At 37.9% G+C, this 17,445-nt stretch overlaps 1 protein-coding gene across 2 annotated transcripts; it reads right to left on the bottom strand.

Moving 5' to 3' along the window:
* Positions 1-4,014: 4,014 nt before the first annotated feature.
* On the bottom strand, positions 4,015-17,230 carry IL1A (interleukin 1 alpha). 2 transcript variants are annotated; one of them, XM_051974514.1, is made up of 6 exons: positions 17,169-17,230; positions 16,030-16,078; positions 12,395-12,605; positions 9,025-9,174; positions 7,549-7,679; positions 4,015-4,238 (listed from the first exon to the last, which is right to left on the bottom strand). In XM_051974514.1, exons 1-6 carry the CDS (start codon positions 17,213-17,215, stop codon positions 4,041-4,043), a joined length of 786 nt encoding a protein of 261 aa, XP_051830474.1. In that variant the 5' UTR covers positions 17,216-17,230; the 3' UTR covers positions 4,015-4,040. The 2 variants fall into 2 exon arrangements, with proteins under 2 accessions (XP_051830474.1, XP_051830475.1); XM_051974515.1 differs by lacking the exons at positions 16,030-16,078; positions 17,169-17,230 and adding an exon at positions 15,245-15,361.
* Positions 17,231-17,445: the final 215 nt, after the last annotated feature.

Here is a 17,445-nt window from a genome sequence, read left to right as displayed (position 1 = left end):
TTACTATGAAAAGTCATTTAATTCCAATAGTTTCTTTGTGGATTATATGCCTGCACATAACAGGTACCAGCATTTCAGAAGATTTACTTGGGTGAATCATATTATTGAGATGGAGTTTCCTTCTCCTGATTCAGATTATGACTCCATCATTGACTGTCATAGCCAAAAATCTCGATCAGTTTGTGGTCTTTAAACTTAGTGAGTCAAGACATTTATATCACAAATTATCAGATGGGACTCAGACTTTCTAGCTTGGTGTAGGGCCTGCCAGGATTTTTTAGTCTGCTGGCATTGATTTCAATGCCATATTCACAAAACAGTGAGGTATAAGACTTATTAAAAGTTCAGAAGAATTAAAATTATAAATAGCTCAAAGGGTAATGAAAAGCTAGAATAAGGGCATAAGAGCTGTGATGTGACCCACTGTGACTTCTTCCACAGTCCTAGTCACAAAAGGTGTCAAGAACATGTGTGATGGGTAAGGGAAGTTGACAGATCCTGTAGTGAGAATGAGAGACATTAATAGTCCAGTGTGATGGGTAGGTATGTGCTACTCTATGGAGGACTTTTGGGGAAAAATTGATACCCTGGATGAGATACCTCTGTGAAAGGAGAACTCATCTATCAAACTACTAAAATCATACAAGCAATGGTATTATCACGAGGTTGTTGTGAGGAAAGAGCTTTACCAATTGTAAAGTGCCTTACATACACCATATAAATATAGGAGGATATTACCATTCTATTTGTAATTTTTTAAATTACAAAAGCAAACAATCACTTGTGCTCATTATTCAGTGAAATAATGCATAATTATTAATAATAAAATTAATACTTAATAATAATGTTAATATCAATTAATATAGTTAATGCATTGTGCAGATTTTTAGAGCATGGTTATGCTCCTTGGTCCTTCCTTCCACACAGGACAAAGTTCAACTATTGTGCTTTGATTATGGATGAAAAAAATGACCCAGCAATGATGATATATACATAAGGAGTAACAAAAGAGGGCATATGCACTGATCAACAGAAAACAGCTGTATTAATTTCATTTTCATATGAATATTTGTAGGCAATCCACTAGGGCTTTGAATATAATTATTTATAGCTATTCCAAAGTACTCTTTGGAGGAAGCTGGTTCTGCTGTCACCTAGTGAGAATGGTCAGCAAGAAAAAAACAACTCTGGGAATGGTTAGCTAGAAATGGAAAATTCACCTGTCGGGAATAGTCAGCTAGAAATGGACAGCTCACTCATTGGGCATGCTCAGCTAGAAATGGACAACTCTTTCAGAACTGTTAGTTGGAGCAAAAACACTTGGACCAGTCCAAAGCAACGATAGGCTCTGGAAACAATGTGTAAAAGGAAAACCATTGATTGTCCCCAAACGCAAGGGACTTCCAGTCTCAATCAGTTTGTTGAGCCATATTTGGAAATAAATCAAAATATACTTAGTTGAATCTTTAAATCTGTTTAATCTTTGAATATCTGTAATAACAATACATCTTTAAATATGTTAACAATAAATAAACATAAATACACATAGATATATTTTAAATGTTTAATCTTTTAATATTTGTAATAATGATAAAGCTTGAAATATATTAATAACAATAAATAAACATGTAAATATATAGGTGCACTTAAAATCTGTTTAATAGTTTAATATTTGTAAATAATTGTAAATCTTTAAATATGTTAATAACAATAAATAAGCATGTAAATATATAGGCATATTTTAAATTTGTTCAATATTTTAATATTTGTAATAATGATAAATCTTTAAATATGTTAATAATAAATAAACATAAATATATGTGCATATCTACTTAAATTAATAATAAATATTTATTAGGCACTTATTACCTGCCTCTTTTAAATAATTCCTACCCCTAAAGAGCTTACATTATAATGGAAGAGACAATATATATATATATATTTATATTAGTAAATAAAGAATAAATATCCATTGAATACATGCAAATATATTCAGAGTAGGTAACTACAGGTAGTTTGGGAGAAAGAGCACTTGCAGTCAGAAAGATCAGGAAAAACGCCAGGCAGAAGAGAGTGCCTGAGCTGCATCTTAAAGGGAGAAAGGACTCTGTGAAGGAGAAATAGGATAGTAGGAATAATAGTTATGCTGTCAGAGGGTTGTGACAAGGGAGTCATTTTGCAACCTCAAGGTGCTATGAATAAATATAAGTTATTAACATCATCATTATTGCCATCACCATTCATTTGATTTCTCACATAGAGCCCTAAAAGCTGTCCAAATGGTCATCCTTTAAATGAGATCTGCTATTTAACCCAATGGTACAGGAAGGCAGATTTCGCCTGAAGTATTAAGGGAAAACAGACAGCGTGGAGAGTCCCCCATCATCAGAGAACTATAGAAGCTGGATTACTTATGGAAATGCTGCAGACGGGAGTCAGACTTTGGAGAAAGGACAAACTAGTCTGTCCTCTAAAATCTTTTCCAGTGTGTGGATTCTTAACCCAATTTTTATAACATCTAGACAAGAGCTCCTTTCAGAGAGGAGACAATTGCTTTTGCGTAGGGAGTCGGTTATCCCTTCCCTTGCCACTTGGCGCACCAGAGCTGGCTAGGTGATGGTCGTTTTGTTATCCTGCTCTTTCCATACGCTAAGGTCCTGGCCTTGTATTGGATTAACACACAAATGTACAGATATCTGCATCATTTTAAATACTTTGTTTTCATACAGCACCCGTCAGCCCTCACCTGGAGTATTGTGTTAGGTTCTGGGCACAAGAGTTTTAAAAGGGTACTGATGAGTAGCAAGAATACTGAATAAGCAGTTCTGATAAGTTCAGAAGAGAGCAATGCAGGATAGGTTGAAGATATTCAGGATAGGTTGAAGAAAGGGGGATATTTAGTCCCCTCAAAAGTGGACATTACAGTTCTGTTCACATATTTGAAATCCTGTTCTATGGGGGAGGGATTAGACTTTTTCTCCATGAGGTCTGAATCAGTCCCAGAGGACTGAATCAAAGGATGGTAGTCAGAATTTTGGCTTGGTATTAGGGAAAAAACTAACAAACAACTTCTTAATAATTAAAGCTATCTCATAGTGGAACAGGCTACCTCTAGAGGAGACAGGTTTCCCTTCCTTGGAGATCTCCAAGTTGAAGCTGGTTATGATTTGTCAGGAATAATATTTTATAGTCAGAATTCTTTTTGTATAAATTAGCCTAGTTATCTTTTGAGGGTCTCACTCTTAATTCTGTGATTCCAGAATTCAGAATCTCAAAATGTTGTATCGAAATGATCATACCATTACCGGTTCCATTACCGAATTGTTGTCTACTTTAAAGATGCTGAATGTAGATGTATCATCTTTCTGAAACATCTTAGCAAATACAGATGGGAAGAGAAGCCTGAAGTTTTCCAAGTGACAGACAAAAAGATTCTGGAATTCTGGTTCTGATCTCACTGTATATATTTCTCATTTTCTCTCATTATTACTCACTTAACCTCTCCATAATGTAATTAGAATAATATCAACATCTTTGATGAGAATGCTCTCACAGTTAGGGTCAGTAATGGTCTGCTTCATAAAACTGCAACAAAGAATGCTAATTAAAATGATTAGTCCTTTGCAAAATACAGGGTGTTCTCCAAATAATAAATAATAATCGTGAGTTAGTGTTGAGTCCACTGGACTCTTGTAACTCTTTCACAAACATTCATTTAGAATAACAAGGACTCATCCCAAAGCCATATGCATGGTGCATGACTAAGAGGAAAAGATCTGGTTTCATCATGTACATAGTACATACCATCATTTTACAGATAAATTACAGCAATGTGATTTAGTGGAAAGTAGGGTGATCTTGTAGTAAGGACGTGCTTTTTCATCCTACCTCCAAAACTTACTTTTGGAATGACCTTGGACAAGCAGTTTTCACATTTATAAAATCAGTAAAGTAGAAAACAAGGTCCTCTCCCAGCTCTAAGTACCTGATCATCTGACAAGAACATGATGGAGCTTTTCCTCCCCTGAAAACCTGTGCTTTTATTGATCTACCACTAGGAAGGCAGTGAGAGCAGGGAGTCCTTTTGCCAAGAAGACCAGCTCATCCTCCTTGACATCAGTAGCCAGAAGCAGTCCCGGATAGGCGAGAGAGGTAAAGGTGCTGTAATTCCCCTCTGTCGTCCAGTAGAAGAGTAATGGGCTGTTAGAATCAAGGGTGGTGGGCGTGTTGGGGAATTCCTTCAGGAAAGAACAGACCACGGTTTTTAAGTGAACAGGTGAAGGCAGAAAAAGAAAGAAAATCAACTTTGTCCCGGGATGTCCATCCTCCCAGATGGCGTGTTCTCTCCCCGTATAATGGCAAATTGATTCTTAGTGATGGATTTCAGCACTTTGGGTGACAGCTTGGATAAGCTGCACCTAGTCACATTCCCTTGTAAAGAAGGGAGAACAGGGACACCTAGGTGGTGCAGTGAATAGAGTACCAGCCCTGAAGTCAGGAGGACCTGAGTTCAAATCTGGTCTCAGATACTTAACACTTCCTAGGTGTGTGGCCCTGGGCAAGTCACTTAACCCCAATTGCCTCAAGAAAAAAAATAATAAAGTCGGGGGGAGAGAATGGTGAAAAGGGCAGTCAGGGGATATGGTGGGTGGGCATAGGGAAGTAGGAGCATCACACCCTATTTTTGTGCCACAGAAAGCAGTAGCCAAGCTTTTGGAATTGTTGACTAAAGTATCTCTAAAAATCATAACTATTGAATATAGAGGACAAAGAAAAGTAGGAGAGGGGTCTAGGACTCAGCTGCCTAGTGTTGTCTCTTTATATCCAGTGTTATCTTTTTCATGGAGAAACTGAGGGATGGAAACTTTTCTTTTTCCTTGTTTCCATCTCTCAGCTTCCCTGACTCCCTTGAGTTCTCAGCCCCAAACCCATATTCTGCAAGAGGCCCTTTCTTTCTTTCTAAATGCTAAGGTCTTCCTTTTAAGATTCTATCCAATTTACCCCTTATATGTACAATGTTTCCCCCTGCTGTCTCTCCCATTAGAATATCTTTATATCCCTAGCATGTAGCATAGTATCTGGCACATATTAAGTGCTTAACAAATGCTTGTTGACTTGGCTCGAGAGGAGTAGTCATCTTTAATAGCTTTAGAGAGTAGCTATCTAGGGTAGAAACAGCAAGAGCTGCCTCAGTAGGACTGAGATTGGAGATTCAGCTCTGAGCTTGGGGGGTCTTCAATATGGGTCATAGCTTTATTCATTTATCAAATATTTATTGAGAGTTTTCTGTGACCCAGACATTGGGCAAACTCACATGTGGAATACTCTCATGGAGTTGACAATGTGGGAGAAATTGGAACAGGCTATTTAGTAATTTTAAATAGTATATTTTAAATTATTAATTAAATTAAATAGTATATAAATCAATTAAACCACCAGGCTAATTTAATAATTATTAATTAAATAATTAAATTTAATTTAATTTAATAGTATATCATGCAGCATTTCATACCAAGAAAATCTTCCCCTAAGTTAGAGTGAGATTATAGGAAGGTAGGGGTAACTAAGTGGTACAGTGGATAGAGCGCCAGGCATGGAATTAGGAAGATCCATGCTTCTGAGTTCAAATATGGCCTCAGATACTTATTAGCTGTGTGACTCTGGGCATGTCACTTAGCCCTATTTGCCTCAGTTTCGGCTGTAAAATGAGCTGAAGAAAGCAATGGCAAACTACTCTAGTATCTCTGCAAAGAAAACCTCAAATAAGGTCAGGATGAGTCAGACAGAACTGAAAAACGACCAAAAATATATGAGGATAATTTTGTTACTGGAGTCCTTACCACCCCATGTGTAACAGGTCAGCCTCCAGTAGCCTAAACAGCTTCTAGGGAGTTTGGGAAGTAAATGTTAAGCCATTATTGGCTTATTTTATTATAGCTCCTTTAGGGGAAAGTTGGGGAAGTTCTGCCCATCATCTCCATCTGCTGAGAGTAGGATTATAATTCAATTACTGTAAAGTTGGCCAAATCTAGATGATCATGTGAACTTTTAATACAAAAAATTCCTATAGGCTATAGGCAGCAATTTACAGGCAATTCTCATCTTATATTCATCTAAATTATTTATCAAGAGAGCCATCTACTCCCAAAGAAAGGACTGTGGGAACTGAGGTGGATTACAACATAGCATTTCCCTCTTTCCGTTGTGGTTTGCTTGAATTTTATTTTCTTTCTCATTTTAAAAATCTGATTTTTCTTGTGCAGCAAGATAATTATATAAATATGTATGTCTATTTTGGATTTAACATATATTTTTTACCATGTTTAACATATATTGGATTACCTGTCATCTAGGGGAAAGGCTGGGGGATGGAGGGGAAATTGGAAGACAAGGTTTTACAAGGGTCATTGTGTTGAAAATATTAATCTTGCATATGTTTTGAAAATAAAAAACCAATTAAAAAAAAGAAAAAAACAAATTATCAAAAGCTTTGCTAAAATCTAGTTAAGCATTATTGGCCAAATTCTAGTCATCTACTACTTTAGTAGAAGGAAAATGGTCTGGCGTGACCTGTTCTTTGGAAAACCCTAATGGTTTTTCATAATTACTGCTTCCCTATTTAAATATTCACCAACCATTTCTTTAATAATCCATGCTAGGAGATGGAGAGTATAGAATACATGAAAATAGAATCAAATGGATTTAGGTTGATGGGATCAGGATCTAAAGGGAGGTTAGAGTATTGAGCCGAATCCAATAAAATTAAATTCAGTGGGATTAAGTGGCAATCCTGAAACTTGGCTCTCCCAAGATGGGAGAAGCAGAGTTAGACAAGTAGCTCTTCTGATAAAAGTCTGAGAGCTTTAGCGGATGTTAGATTCAATGTGAGTCCATGGTGTGATGAGGCAGCCACAAAAAGTTAAAAGAAATAGGGCTTCCTGGAACAGGAGGAGATACTAGCCCTACTAGGGCCAGACCTCACCTGGACCGCTAGGTGCAGCTCTGGACACTTAGATTTAAGGACATTGGTTATCTGGGAAGCCAATCAAGATGGGAAAGGGTCTTGAGGCCATGGAATATAAGGATTGGTTCAAAGAACTAGGGATTTTTTGTTTGCTTGTTTTGGGCTCCTCTGTCACCTTCCTGACCAATACTGAGTTTGCTGCCTTCTGAAATTCCTGGATGTTCTGAAGCTCACTTCTGTCTAAGAAAATTAACTTAGTTCTGACTAATCTTGGTCTAAAGAGACTGAAGGGGTTTCATGGGCAACTCGCTCAACTATTTCAGATTTTAATGATGTAGAGAGTGCAAAAGGAAGGGGAGATGACTGAAGATGATTGTAAAGGAGTGAACCAGGGCTCTTTTTAATTTTTGTTTCTTGCTTTTAAGTAAGTGGGGTAAGATGACTTGCCAATGTCACACAACTAGTAAATATCCAAGGCTGGATCTGCACTCAGGTCCTCTGCTCTATCCACTACATCATCTCTCATTCGTTTTGAGAATAATGTCAAGAATACAAAGTCAGGGGCACAGTAGGGATTTGCTCACCTGTAGCTCTACAGGTTTATTTTCCCCCTTCGCGGTCACAAACAATTGTGTGTTTGCAATCTTTATAGTCGAGGCCATTCTATTATTTGGTGCAGGTTGTAGGGTTACGTATCTTCCTATGTCAAACACTCCTGGGGGAAAAAAGAACAAGGAAAAAAATGAAATCACTGAAAAAAAAACCAAACAAATGCCCAGATTTAATAAAAGCTGGGAAGGCAGCTAGGTGGCGCCATAATGCACAGAGTACTGGACCAGGGCTCAGAAGACATCCCTACGTTCAGGCTCACATACTTACTAGCAACGTGATCCTAGTCAAGTCACTTTACCCTCAGTTTCCTCTTCCGTAAATGAGCCAGAAATGGCAAATCTCTCTAGTGTCTTTGCCAAAAAGACCCCAAACTGGCCATAGCGAGTGGGACATGACTGAAAAATGACTGAAAAAGATAATAGCTAGCAGTTCCATAGAGGTTCAAGGTTTGTAAAAACACATTACAGATGGCACTTGTTGGATCCTCAAATGACTGAGTGAAGTTGATGTTACTATTATCCCCATCTTGCAGATGAAGAAACTGAGGCTGAAAAAAATTAAGCGACTTTCCCTGTCACAGAGATGCTAAGAAATTAGACTCAAAACTGGGTGATCTTGATTCCAAGAGCAGCCTTGATTTCTCCACCGAGCTACCTGCTAGAGTTATAGAGTCTATCTTCATGACTAAATTATAAACTACTGTGTTTTCTTCATTCCCCAGAGAATCTTGTTATTGTTGTTCTCGAGCAATTTAAGTCATATCTGACTCTTTGTGATCCCATTTGGGGTTTTCTTGGCAAAGATACTGGGGTGGTCGGCCATTTCCTTCTCCAATGTGTCCCCATTTTATAGAAGAGGCAAATAGAGGTGAACTGCCCTCGTCATAGTCACATAATAAATTTCTGAGCTGGATTTGAACTTAGATATTCCTGATTCCAGGACTGTTGCTCTATCTCCTGCACCACCTGTTGCTTCTCTCTTGCTACCTTAGGAAAAGTAGAAGATGCTACTTCCTTTACCTTCAGGATGACTATCTTTCTCTGTTAGATGTACGACCTAACCAAGATAAGTCCACTGTAGGAGTGGAGTACTTTGACGTCTCCTGCCTGATGGGGATCCTTGGCTAGTATTTTCCCACCGATCAAACAATTATTTTTCTCCTTCCCACTGGCTCTCTACCCCTTTCTACAAAAGGGAAATACAAGCCTATTATGACATAAAAGCACAGTCAAACAGAACATGCTCCTACACTGAGCACATTGGGAACTCTGCACCCTATTTTGCATCTTAAAGTCTATCACGTCCCTGTCATGAGATATTGCCTGGGATAGTATTTCATCCATCTTTGAAAATGAGCAGTGGACAAAGCTAAGGACCCAGAGAGACTTCTATTTTGAAAAGAGTTCGAGAGACCAGAGAAAAAGAAGCAAGTAAGGTGTGTAATTTACCTTCAGGTGTTATGTTTTGGATGGGAACAGCTCTGAGGTGATTTTGTATTTGCAGTATACTTCGATTGTCTTGGTCACTTATTGTTTGGTTGGTTACATAGGAATTGAAAGTGTACTTCACTTTGGAGGCAGCCATGAGTTTGTTTACATCTGGAAAACACAAGCATCATTAACTTTTTGTCCCCAGTAAACATCACGGATGTCAGGCATTTTAGAACTAGGAAGGACCTTAAAAACCATTCAGTTCAAACTCCTTATTTTACTAATAAGCTTCAATGTCTTTTCCAAAGGTACCTAGCTAGACAGCATTTAATCCAATGCCTGGATATACACAGTAGACATTTAATAAGTGCATCTCGACATGAGCTGGACAGCGACAGAGCCATGACAAAAATTCCGGTTCTTGTGAACTCTACTTTTCCATCGATTTTGTATTATTGGCCTCGTCTTAAGCTCTCATGACCAGATCTCCTCATTGTGAGACTATTTGTGAAATTCACTTTATTCTGAGTTGACCAAGGATGTGCAAAAACATCTCATTCGAAGTTAAATGACATGTCCAAGGTCACAAGTAGTCTCTCTATTCTCTTATGCTGCCTGTCCATGGTCCTCTGAGACCCGGTCCGTAGTTTAACAAAAGAGAATGGTATTCATGACTAACAATCCATCTTCTCTCTCCTATTTTTGAAAAAGAAACTAGTAATATTGAAAATTGTAACAATGCAGACAATTTTAGCCAATGACTCTCTGGTGGCTAATATCAAATGAGGCAATAAAAATCCAAAGGTGTTGCTGAGGAAGGATGTCTAGTGAAGTTGTACTGTTGCATTAAACCCCGGTATGATGCAGAGATTGCTATATAACATATAGCATATATAACAAAATAAGGGCTTATTTACAATTAGATGGACAGGCTGTGGGGCTTGTCCATTAGGACATATATTTTGAACAGATGCTGGGAATGGTCAATGGAATGGAACAAGACTGGAAGAGTAGAACAGATTGAATTGCCTTTGGGAAATTGAACCAAGCTTTTATTGACCCCTCATCCTAAAAGTGTGCGTAAGACCATTTAGAAAAATCAGCATCCTTCTAATGATGCTATATTATTGTAAGTCATGGGATTCAATCATAGCTAAGAAACTAAGATTGTGAATCACCCAAAGAAAAATTGTGAAGCACTTTATGTCAATTATAATATATCACAATATACACTACCTACCTACTCTATCATCTGTCTATCTATCACCTATTTATCTATCTATTTATTTATCTTTGGAAACCTGATTGCTGATCCCCCTACAACTCAGAACTCCTGAACACAAGACAGCTCTTTGGGAGAACACTGGATTTGGAATCAGAAGAGGTAGAATGTAATCCTGATTTTTCTCATTACCACCTGTGTGATCTTAAGAAAGTCATCTACATTCTCTGCTCTGAGTTTCTCCATTTATAAAGTGAAAAGTTTAATGGCCTCAGGGCCCATTCCCAACCTTAAAGGTATGATCCCATGATGCTTGTTTGATATATGAAAGAAAACAAAAGTGGGTCAATCAGGTACTGAGGGTGAAGAATGATTGATAGACAACCACTAGTGCAATGTCAAGAGATCTAGAAGAAAGCTCCCCAGCATGTAAAGGAGGGCTCCCAGATGGAGAATCTGAGTTGACTTGGCCAAAAGTCACATGAGATGAGGTACACCCTTAGAGAGAGTACCCTCATCGATGAGCTCACAGAATCATCAGCATTTCCATATGAATCTGCTCTGGGGAATTATTAATTACTCCAGGAAGCATCTTAAGAATGTGAGCATTGAGAAGGTACAGATCATGCTGCTTTAGGTGGAATTTAGCACACTAGCCACTAGGGAATTAGTACATCAAGGTCAGCTTCCTTTTATGAAGTAGCCTCAGAATTTTTTTTTTAAATTCAATTCAATTCAATAAATATTAAGTGCTTCTGTCAGACACGTAAAAAAATCTTTTAAAAAGCTTAGTTTTTACTAGGGAGATATAAGCAAATACAAGATCATTTGCTTCAAAGTTAGAGCAAGTGGAAAGGTTCCAACAGGAAATGGCACATGAGAAATAACTATAAGGAAGGGAAACATTCTTTAGATGGCAGCTAAGGATGATCTGAGCCTTGCAGGAAGGAAAGAATTCTAGGGTAGATACAAGGGAGGTGTGCATTTTAAGAATGGAAGACAAGGGTTTGGAATTGGGAGGTGAATTTAGGAAATAGCAGGGTGGCCAATTTGGCTGGTGTGTAAAATAGTTAGAGCAGAACATTGTAAATTGGGTCCAAATATTCAGGCTAGAACTAGAAGAAAACAGCTAAGATAAGGAGCTGGTTTATATTAGAGACTATAGGGAGCTATTGATATTGCTTGAGTATGGAAATGACTTGTTAAGAGCTCTGCTATGGGAAGATTATTTTGGCAATTGTATGGTGGATGGATTGGAAAAAAATGCTAGAAACCAGAATCTAGTTAGAGGCTGTTAATAGTTCAGGGAAAAGGTACTGAAAACCTGAGCTAGAATGATGGCTCTCTGAGTAGGAAGGCATGGATGTGAGATACACAAATTGGCAACTAATTGAATATAGGGTTGGGTAGGGAAGAAGGAAAGGGAGAAGATGACTCAGAAATCGTGAATCTAGGTGATGAAAAGGATGATAGTACCCTCAACAAAAATAGGAAGTTTGGAGGAGAGATTTTTTTTTTTTTTTTGGTGGAGGAGTTCATATTGAGTTTGAGATAATCTTTGGATATTCAAGTAGAGAAATCCAGAAAGCAGCTGTTAAAGTGAGCTTAGGGATATGGATTTGGGATTTTGATGATTGAGTCTATGGGAACTTATAATATCAGTGATTTAGCAGGACACCTACAATTTAGAGATAGAATACAGATGATGATTGAGCAAATGAAAATGAAAGGGAGCAGTCAGACAAGTTGGAGAAAAGAGAGCAGAGTCACACAAATGGAAGGTCTGAAACACTTCTCGGGCGGTCAGGGTTACTGGGCAAAGTACCTATGTGTGATGGTTCAGACCATTTCTATTCAAATGAGAAGGGCAAACAAATGTAGGTTCTCATATTGTATGATCTGGGAATGCTATATCACTCTTTAGGGGCACGAGATCCTCCAGATGCTCATATTCTTAAGAAATCTATTAGAGTTAATAATTCCCAGATGGAAATATTATTTCCAAAATACTGATGATTATAATCTCATTGATGAAGGTACTCTCTCCAAAGGAGCAGATGGCAACCCATTTATACTTTCTTTACATTTCTGCATCTGGACTCAATATCACCAACCTTTTCTTATTACCATTCACTTAAAAATGGAGAAAATGACATTGAGATTTACCTTTATCTTTGTCCGAATTGCTGCTGACGTTAAACAGGTAATCACTGGTGATGGGATTGCTCTCAGAAATTTCTTTCTTCTTTCCTTTTTTCTTTTCGGAAACTGGTGCATCCACAAGATCTTGAGAATTAAGCTGGTGGGTTTTCTCAGAAATCTCTAATTTTGTGCAACTCTCCTCTTGATATGGGCTGGAATTAGTGTAGAAGGAGTCCTGTGGAGAAACAGATGTATGGTTGAGATAATACCAAAGAAATATGTTTCCTTCTTCAAGAAGTGTATTCTTTCTTTGTTTCCTTTTTTCTTTCTTTCTCTTTCTTTTTTCTTTCTTTCTCTCTCTTTTTCTTTCTTTCTTTCCTCTCTCTTTCCTTTTTTCCTTTCTTCCTTTCTTCCTACCTAATTCCTTCTCTTTTTTCTTTCTTTCTTTCTTTTCCTTCCTTCCTTCCTCCCTATCTAATTCCTTTTCTTTCTCATTTTCTTTCTTTCTTTCTTTCTTTCTTTCTTTCTTTCTTCTTTCTTTCTTTCTTTCTTTCTTTCTTTCTTTCTTTCTTTCTTTCTTTCTTCCCTTCCCCCCCACCTTCCTTTTTCCTTGGATCTCCCTCTCTCACCTAAACTATTCATGTACCAGTCCTAGTCTGGCACACCTTTGATTTGTTCTGTTTCATAACTGAGTCTGTTTGTTCTTCCCCATTCCTGGAAGCTTACGTTATTAATGCTGAACATTTACCTCTACTTACCTACCTATGTACCAACATAGCTACCTCCCTCCCTCCTTCCCTACATTACCTACTTACCTGTCTGTCTGTCTATCTATTTATTTTTGGAAACCTTACTGTTCATCCCCCTATAATTCAGAATTCCTGAACTCAAGAGCTCTATCAGCCTCGGTATCCCTGATACCTAGGAAAACCATTCCTATCTCTAGATCATTTCAAAACTAATATTTCACAATAGATTCACTGAGAATTGGACCTTACTTGAGATATGACTAACTCACATCTCCCCAAACTTCCCGTCATTCTTTCTTCTTATTTGATCTCATAGGTACAGCACTTCATTTTCTAAAAAAATAACTTTTTATTGACAGAACCCATGCCAGGGTAATTTTTTACAACATTATCTCTTGTACTCACTTCTGTTCCGATTTTTCCCCTCCCTCCCTCCACCCCCTCCCCCAGATGGCAAGTAGTCCTTTACATACAACACTTCATTTTACCAGGATGTAATAAGTATTTTCTGGAGACTTTTGAAAGACTTTGCCATGCAACTACTTAGAAGATCTCCAAAAAAAGATCCGACTATAAAACAACAACAACAAGGATAATAACTGACATGTATGTAGCACTTTAGAGCTTGCAAAGCACTTATATATATTTTTCATCTCATTTGATCCTTGCAACAATCCTATAGTACAGGTACTGTTACTTTCCTCAGATGAGGAAACTGAGGCAGATAAGGATTGAATAACAACTAATCTAAGGCAGGATTCAAATTCAGTCTTCCTGACTCTATGTTTAGTATTCTAACCTCAAGTCTATAGAACTTATTCATCCAAATGAGTTTCTCAAAAATGCTCAGCTTGGGAAGTTATGATTTATTCCAGAAATTCTACTATTACTCAAAATACCTTAGGAGTTCCTTTTTGGAAACTGCCTTTTGGGGTTTCTTTGAGAAGAGATAGCACGACTGAAGGTAAGGATGCAACCTCCTAAAAGGTGGACTTTAAAGGGGACAACATTCACAAACACAACTTATGTTTATTTTAACATTCTGGCTTGTTTTTTAAAAAAATCAGTGCCTTGTCTCATAGTCATATTTCACATATCATAGGAGTGAATTATTCAGATTACCTTCCTTAGGGAGCCTGAAGAATACTTTTACAAGGTAGGGGCAGTCTAAGTAGAGAGAAGGGAGCTAGTGTGAGAAATGTTGCAGGGATGAAATGAACAGGACATGTATAGCAAAGATGGAGAAAGGGATTAGCTAAAGATAATCCCAGAGTTAGAACACGGTACCCAGTTGAATCATTGTGCCACAGGTAGAAACAGAGAAGTTGGAGGAATAAATAGATTCAGGGAGAGGAAGATAATTTTGGTTTTGGATGTGTCGAATTGGAGGTTTGACAGGACAGTGTCCAAGTAGAAGTTCATATTAAATCACTGTAAATGCTGATTGGGGAGAGGTCAGGATATAGATTTGAGAGTCACCTGTGGGTAGGTAGAAGTGGAAATCTTGGAAGGTGAGGGATATTGCTAAGGGAAAGGATGCAGAGAGAGAGAGAGAAGAGGTCTGGGGATGGACTCTTGGGGAGTTCCCATATAAAGACATAGGAAGAGAAGGAGAAACCAAGTGAAGGGGGGGTGCAGAGTAGAAAGAGAGGGAAGAGGAGAATGAAAAATGTGTGATGCTGTGAAGCTGAAATGAGAAGGAAGAATTCAAAGTAATCCAGGGTGGTCAAAAGTGGTACAAATTTGCAGAGAACTCAGGAAGGATGAAGACTAAAAAGAATCCATTGAGTGAATGATTCAGAGGTCATTGGTGATCTTAAAGATGCTTCAGGAGCAGAGTGTGTATTGGAGGCTAGAATTACAGAGGAGAGAATAGCTGGTGATAGATGAGATGCTTAGGATACAGCATATTCCTCTAGATAATTGGGATTCAATTATTTAGAATGAGTAGAGAAGATACATCGAGAGGATTTCAGAAGAGTAGACACACACTATACAAAAGCACTTAAGTTTGGTAAATAAAGAAGGAGCTGTTTGCCATTATGATCAGGAGGAATTTGCTAACTAACCAATGTAAAGTAAGAGAGATCTTTCCAGAATCTAGTACCCAAGGATTTGTTTTTACCAAAATCATCTTGAGCATAGCCTCAGTTCACTGAAATCCATCCCTTAGCAGGTTTCCGGAGTGCTGGCAGTTAATGTGCCAGGTTTGAAGTCAGAAAGACATTGTTTAGCTGTCTCAAAAAGAACTCGTTGGTTTAGAACTACTTCTTTCCCTATCCCTATTGTTGAGTCATTTTTCAGTCATGTTCAACTCTTTGTGACCCCATTTGGAATTTTCTTAGCAGGGCTACTGAAGTGATTTGCCATTTCTTTCTTCAGTTCATTTTACAGATGAGGAAACTTAGTGACTTGCCCAGGGTCACACAACTGCAAGTATCTGAAGCCAGATTTGAACTCTGGAAGGAGAGACTTCCTGACTCCAAACCCAGTACTCTATCTACTGCACCCCCTTGCTGTGTTTTATATATGTATGTAAATATACACATATCCACACATGTGTATGAATAACTATGTATATACATATGTGTGGTATATATGTATATAGGTATTTAACTTTCTAGGGCTTCAGTTCCCTCCCTTGAAATAATTGAATCAGGCTTGCCCTCTGAATTCTCAATAAACTCTAAAATCTTATGCTATAAATAATTGTTATTTATGGCTCCTAAAGGGTTCTTGTAATTTCCCTATACTTTGTCTTTTACAAAGGAAATCCAGTGAAACAGAATATAACCTATTCCTGTTTGTCTTGAACTGGACCTGCCATTCACCACATTGGACCTCCTGTTACGGCAGGGAGATAGGACCAAAAGATCCCAGAAATGAAGAGGTTGACAGCCACCGGCTTACCTGACTCGATGAGACGTGGTGAGTGTCTGACATGAATTCCTCATTGTCACTGTAAAAACAAAGCAAGGAGGATTACTTGATTTTGTTTGTTGTTTGGTCCCGGCTCCTCGGCAACACATTTTAATGATCATGTTATTTCCAGGGAGCACACATCGACAGATTCTAATCGCACCAACCCTAGCATCATCTTGAAAAATCACCTACAGCTCAACATATTGACATTTACACAGGGAAAGCCCTTATCAGTCCCTCTAATTCAAAGGAAAATCGTTTGCTACATGAATCAAAATTTTTCAATTTTTAAAAAAAAACACAAAATGTTTCATCTAGTTAAGAGTTAAACACATAGTGTAGAAAATATTTGAGAATCACTCTTTTTATTCAGCAATGTTATGTCAGTTACTATTTTCTTATTCATGAAATCGGGTCTGAAAACTTTCTCTCAGAAAAATGTCCTTTCACCATTTAGTTCCTGTGGTTTGTTGCTTTGCGTATTTCTAAAAAAGAATAAACTGCATTTCTTTAAAGTATTCCATAATTCTAGTTCTTCACGAATCCAGTTAATCCAATCCAGTCAACACGGACACACACAAGTATACCTACACACGAAATTAGTTGCTAGTGTCTGGGAGATCTATGTTTCCTTTCTCAGACAGCTGATCACTTGTAGATCAGCAAAGGAACCTGAGGCTGAAATCTATAAACCAGTTCTTGCACATTCCTATAAACAACAATCTGAAATGTCATCCTTTTTTCCAATAGGATTTCTTTGAACTTTGTCTGAATTTTGTTTTTCCTAGCTTTATAGCTAAATCTGCCCTGATTCCAGATCTAGGACACATCTATGTAGAATCTCCTATGCCCACTAGGGTCATAATTTTTTTTTTTTCCTGAGGCAATTGGGGTTAAGGGACTTGCCCAGGATCACATTGCTAGGAAGCATTAAGTGTCGGAGATCATATTTGAACTCAAGTCCTCCTGACTTCTGGGCTGGTGCTCTATCCATTGCACCACCTAGCTGCCCCCATGATCACAATTTTGATAGTCGGACAATTCAGGTTTGTCTTCTCCCTGTAACTAACCAGACTCCCTTGTCCCTATGGAATTAAAACAGAAACAAAAACAAAATGCCTGCTTACCTGTATTGTAAATGGAGGTCCTCATACATATCAGGGACTCTGGCCATGATTTCTTTGATGAGAAAACTAAGGAAAAGAAAATAAACATTTATTAAGCAACTACTGTGTGCCCACACAGTGTACTAAGCACTACAATTATTATCCCATTTCATCCTCATAACAAATCTGGGAGAAATGGGCTTTTATTATCCTCATTTGACAGTTGAAGAAATTTAATTTAAGTGACTTGCCTAGGGTCACACAGCTAGTAAATTTATCTGAGATTGGTCAGATTTGA

This window comes from Antechinus flavipes, chromosome 2 (genome assembly GCF_016432865.1).
Source record: "Antechinus flavipes isolate AdamAnt ecotype Samford, QLD, Australia chromosome 2, AdamAnt_v2, whole genome shotgun sequence".
Classification (NCBI taxonomy): domain Eukaryota; kingdom Metazoa; phylum Chordata; class Mammalia; order Dasyuromorphia; family Dasyuridae; genus Antechinus; species Antechinus flavipes.
The sequence above is the reverse complement of the archived record's forward strand: the minus strand, read 5'-3'. Positions and strand labels throughout refer to the sequence as shown.

Excerpts from the sequence above, each read along its gene's own strand:
- IL1A (XM_051974514.1), bottom strand. The coding sequence starts at position 17,215 with ATGGCCAGAGTCCCTGATATGTATGAGGACCTCCATTTACAATACAG. Across the intron at positions 12,606-16,029 it reads ACCACGTCTCATCGAGTCAG|GACTCCTTCTACACTAATTC; the intron begins GTAAGCCGGTGG and ends GTTTCTCCACAG. Across the intron at positions 7,680-9,024 it reads CCAAAACATAACACCTGAAG|GAGTGTTTGACATAGGAAGA; the intron begins GTAAATTACACA and ends TTTTTCCCCCAG.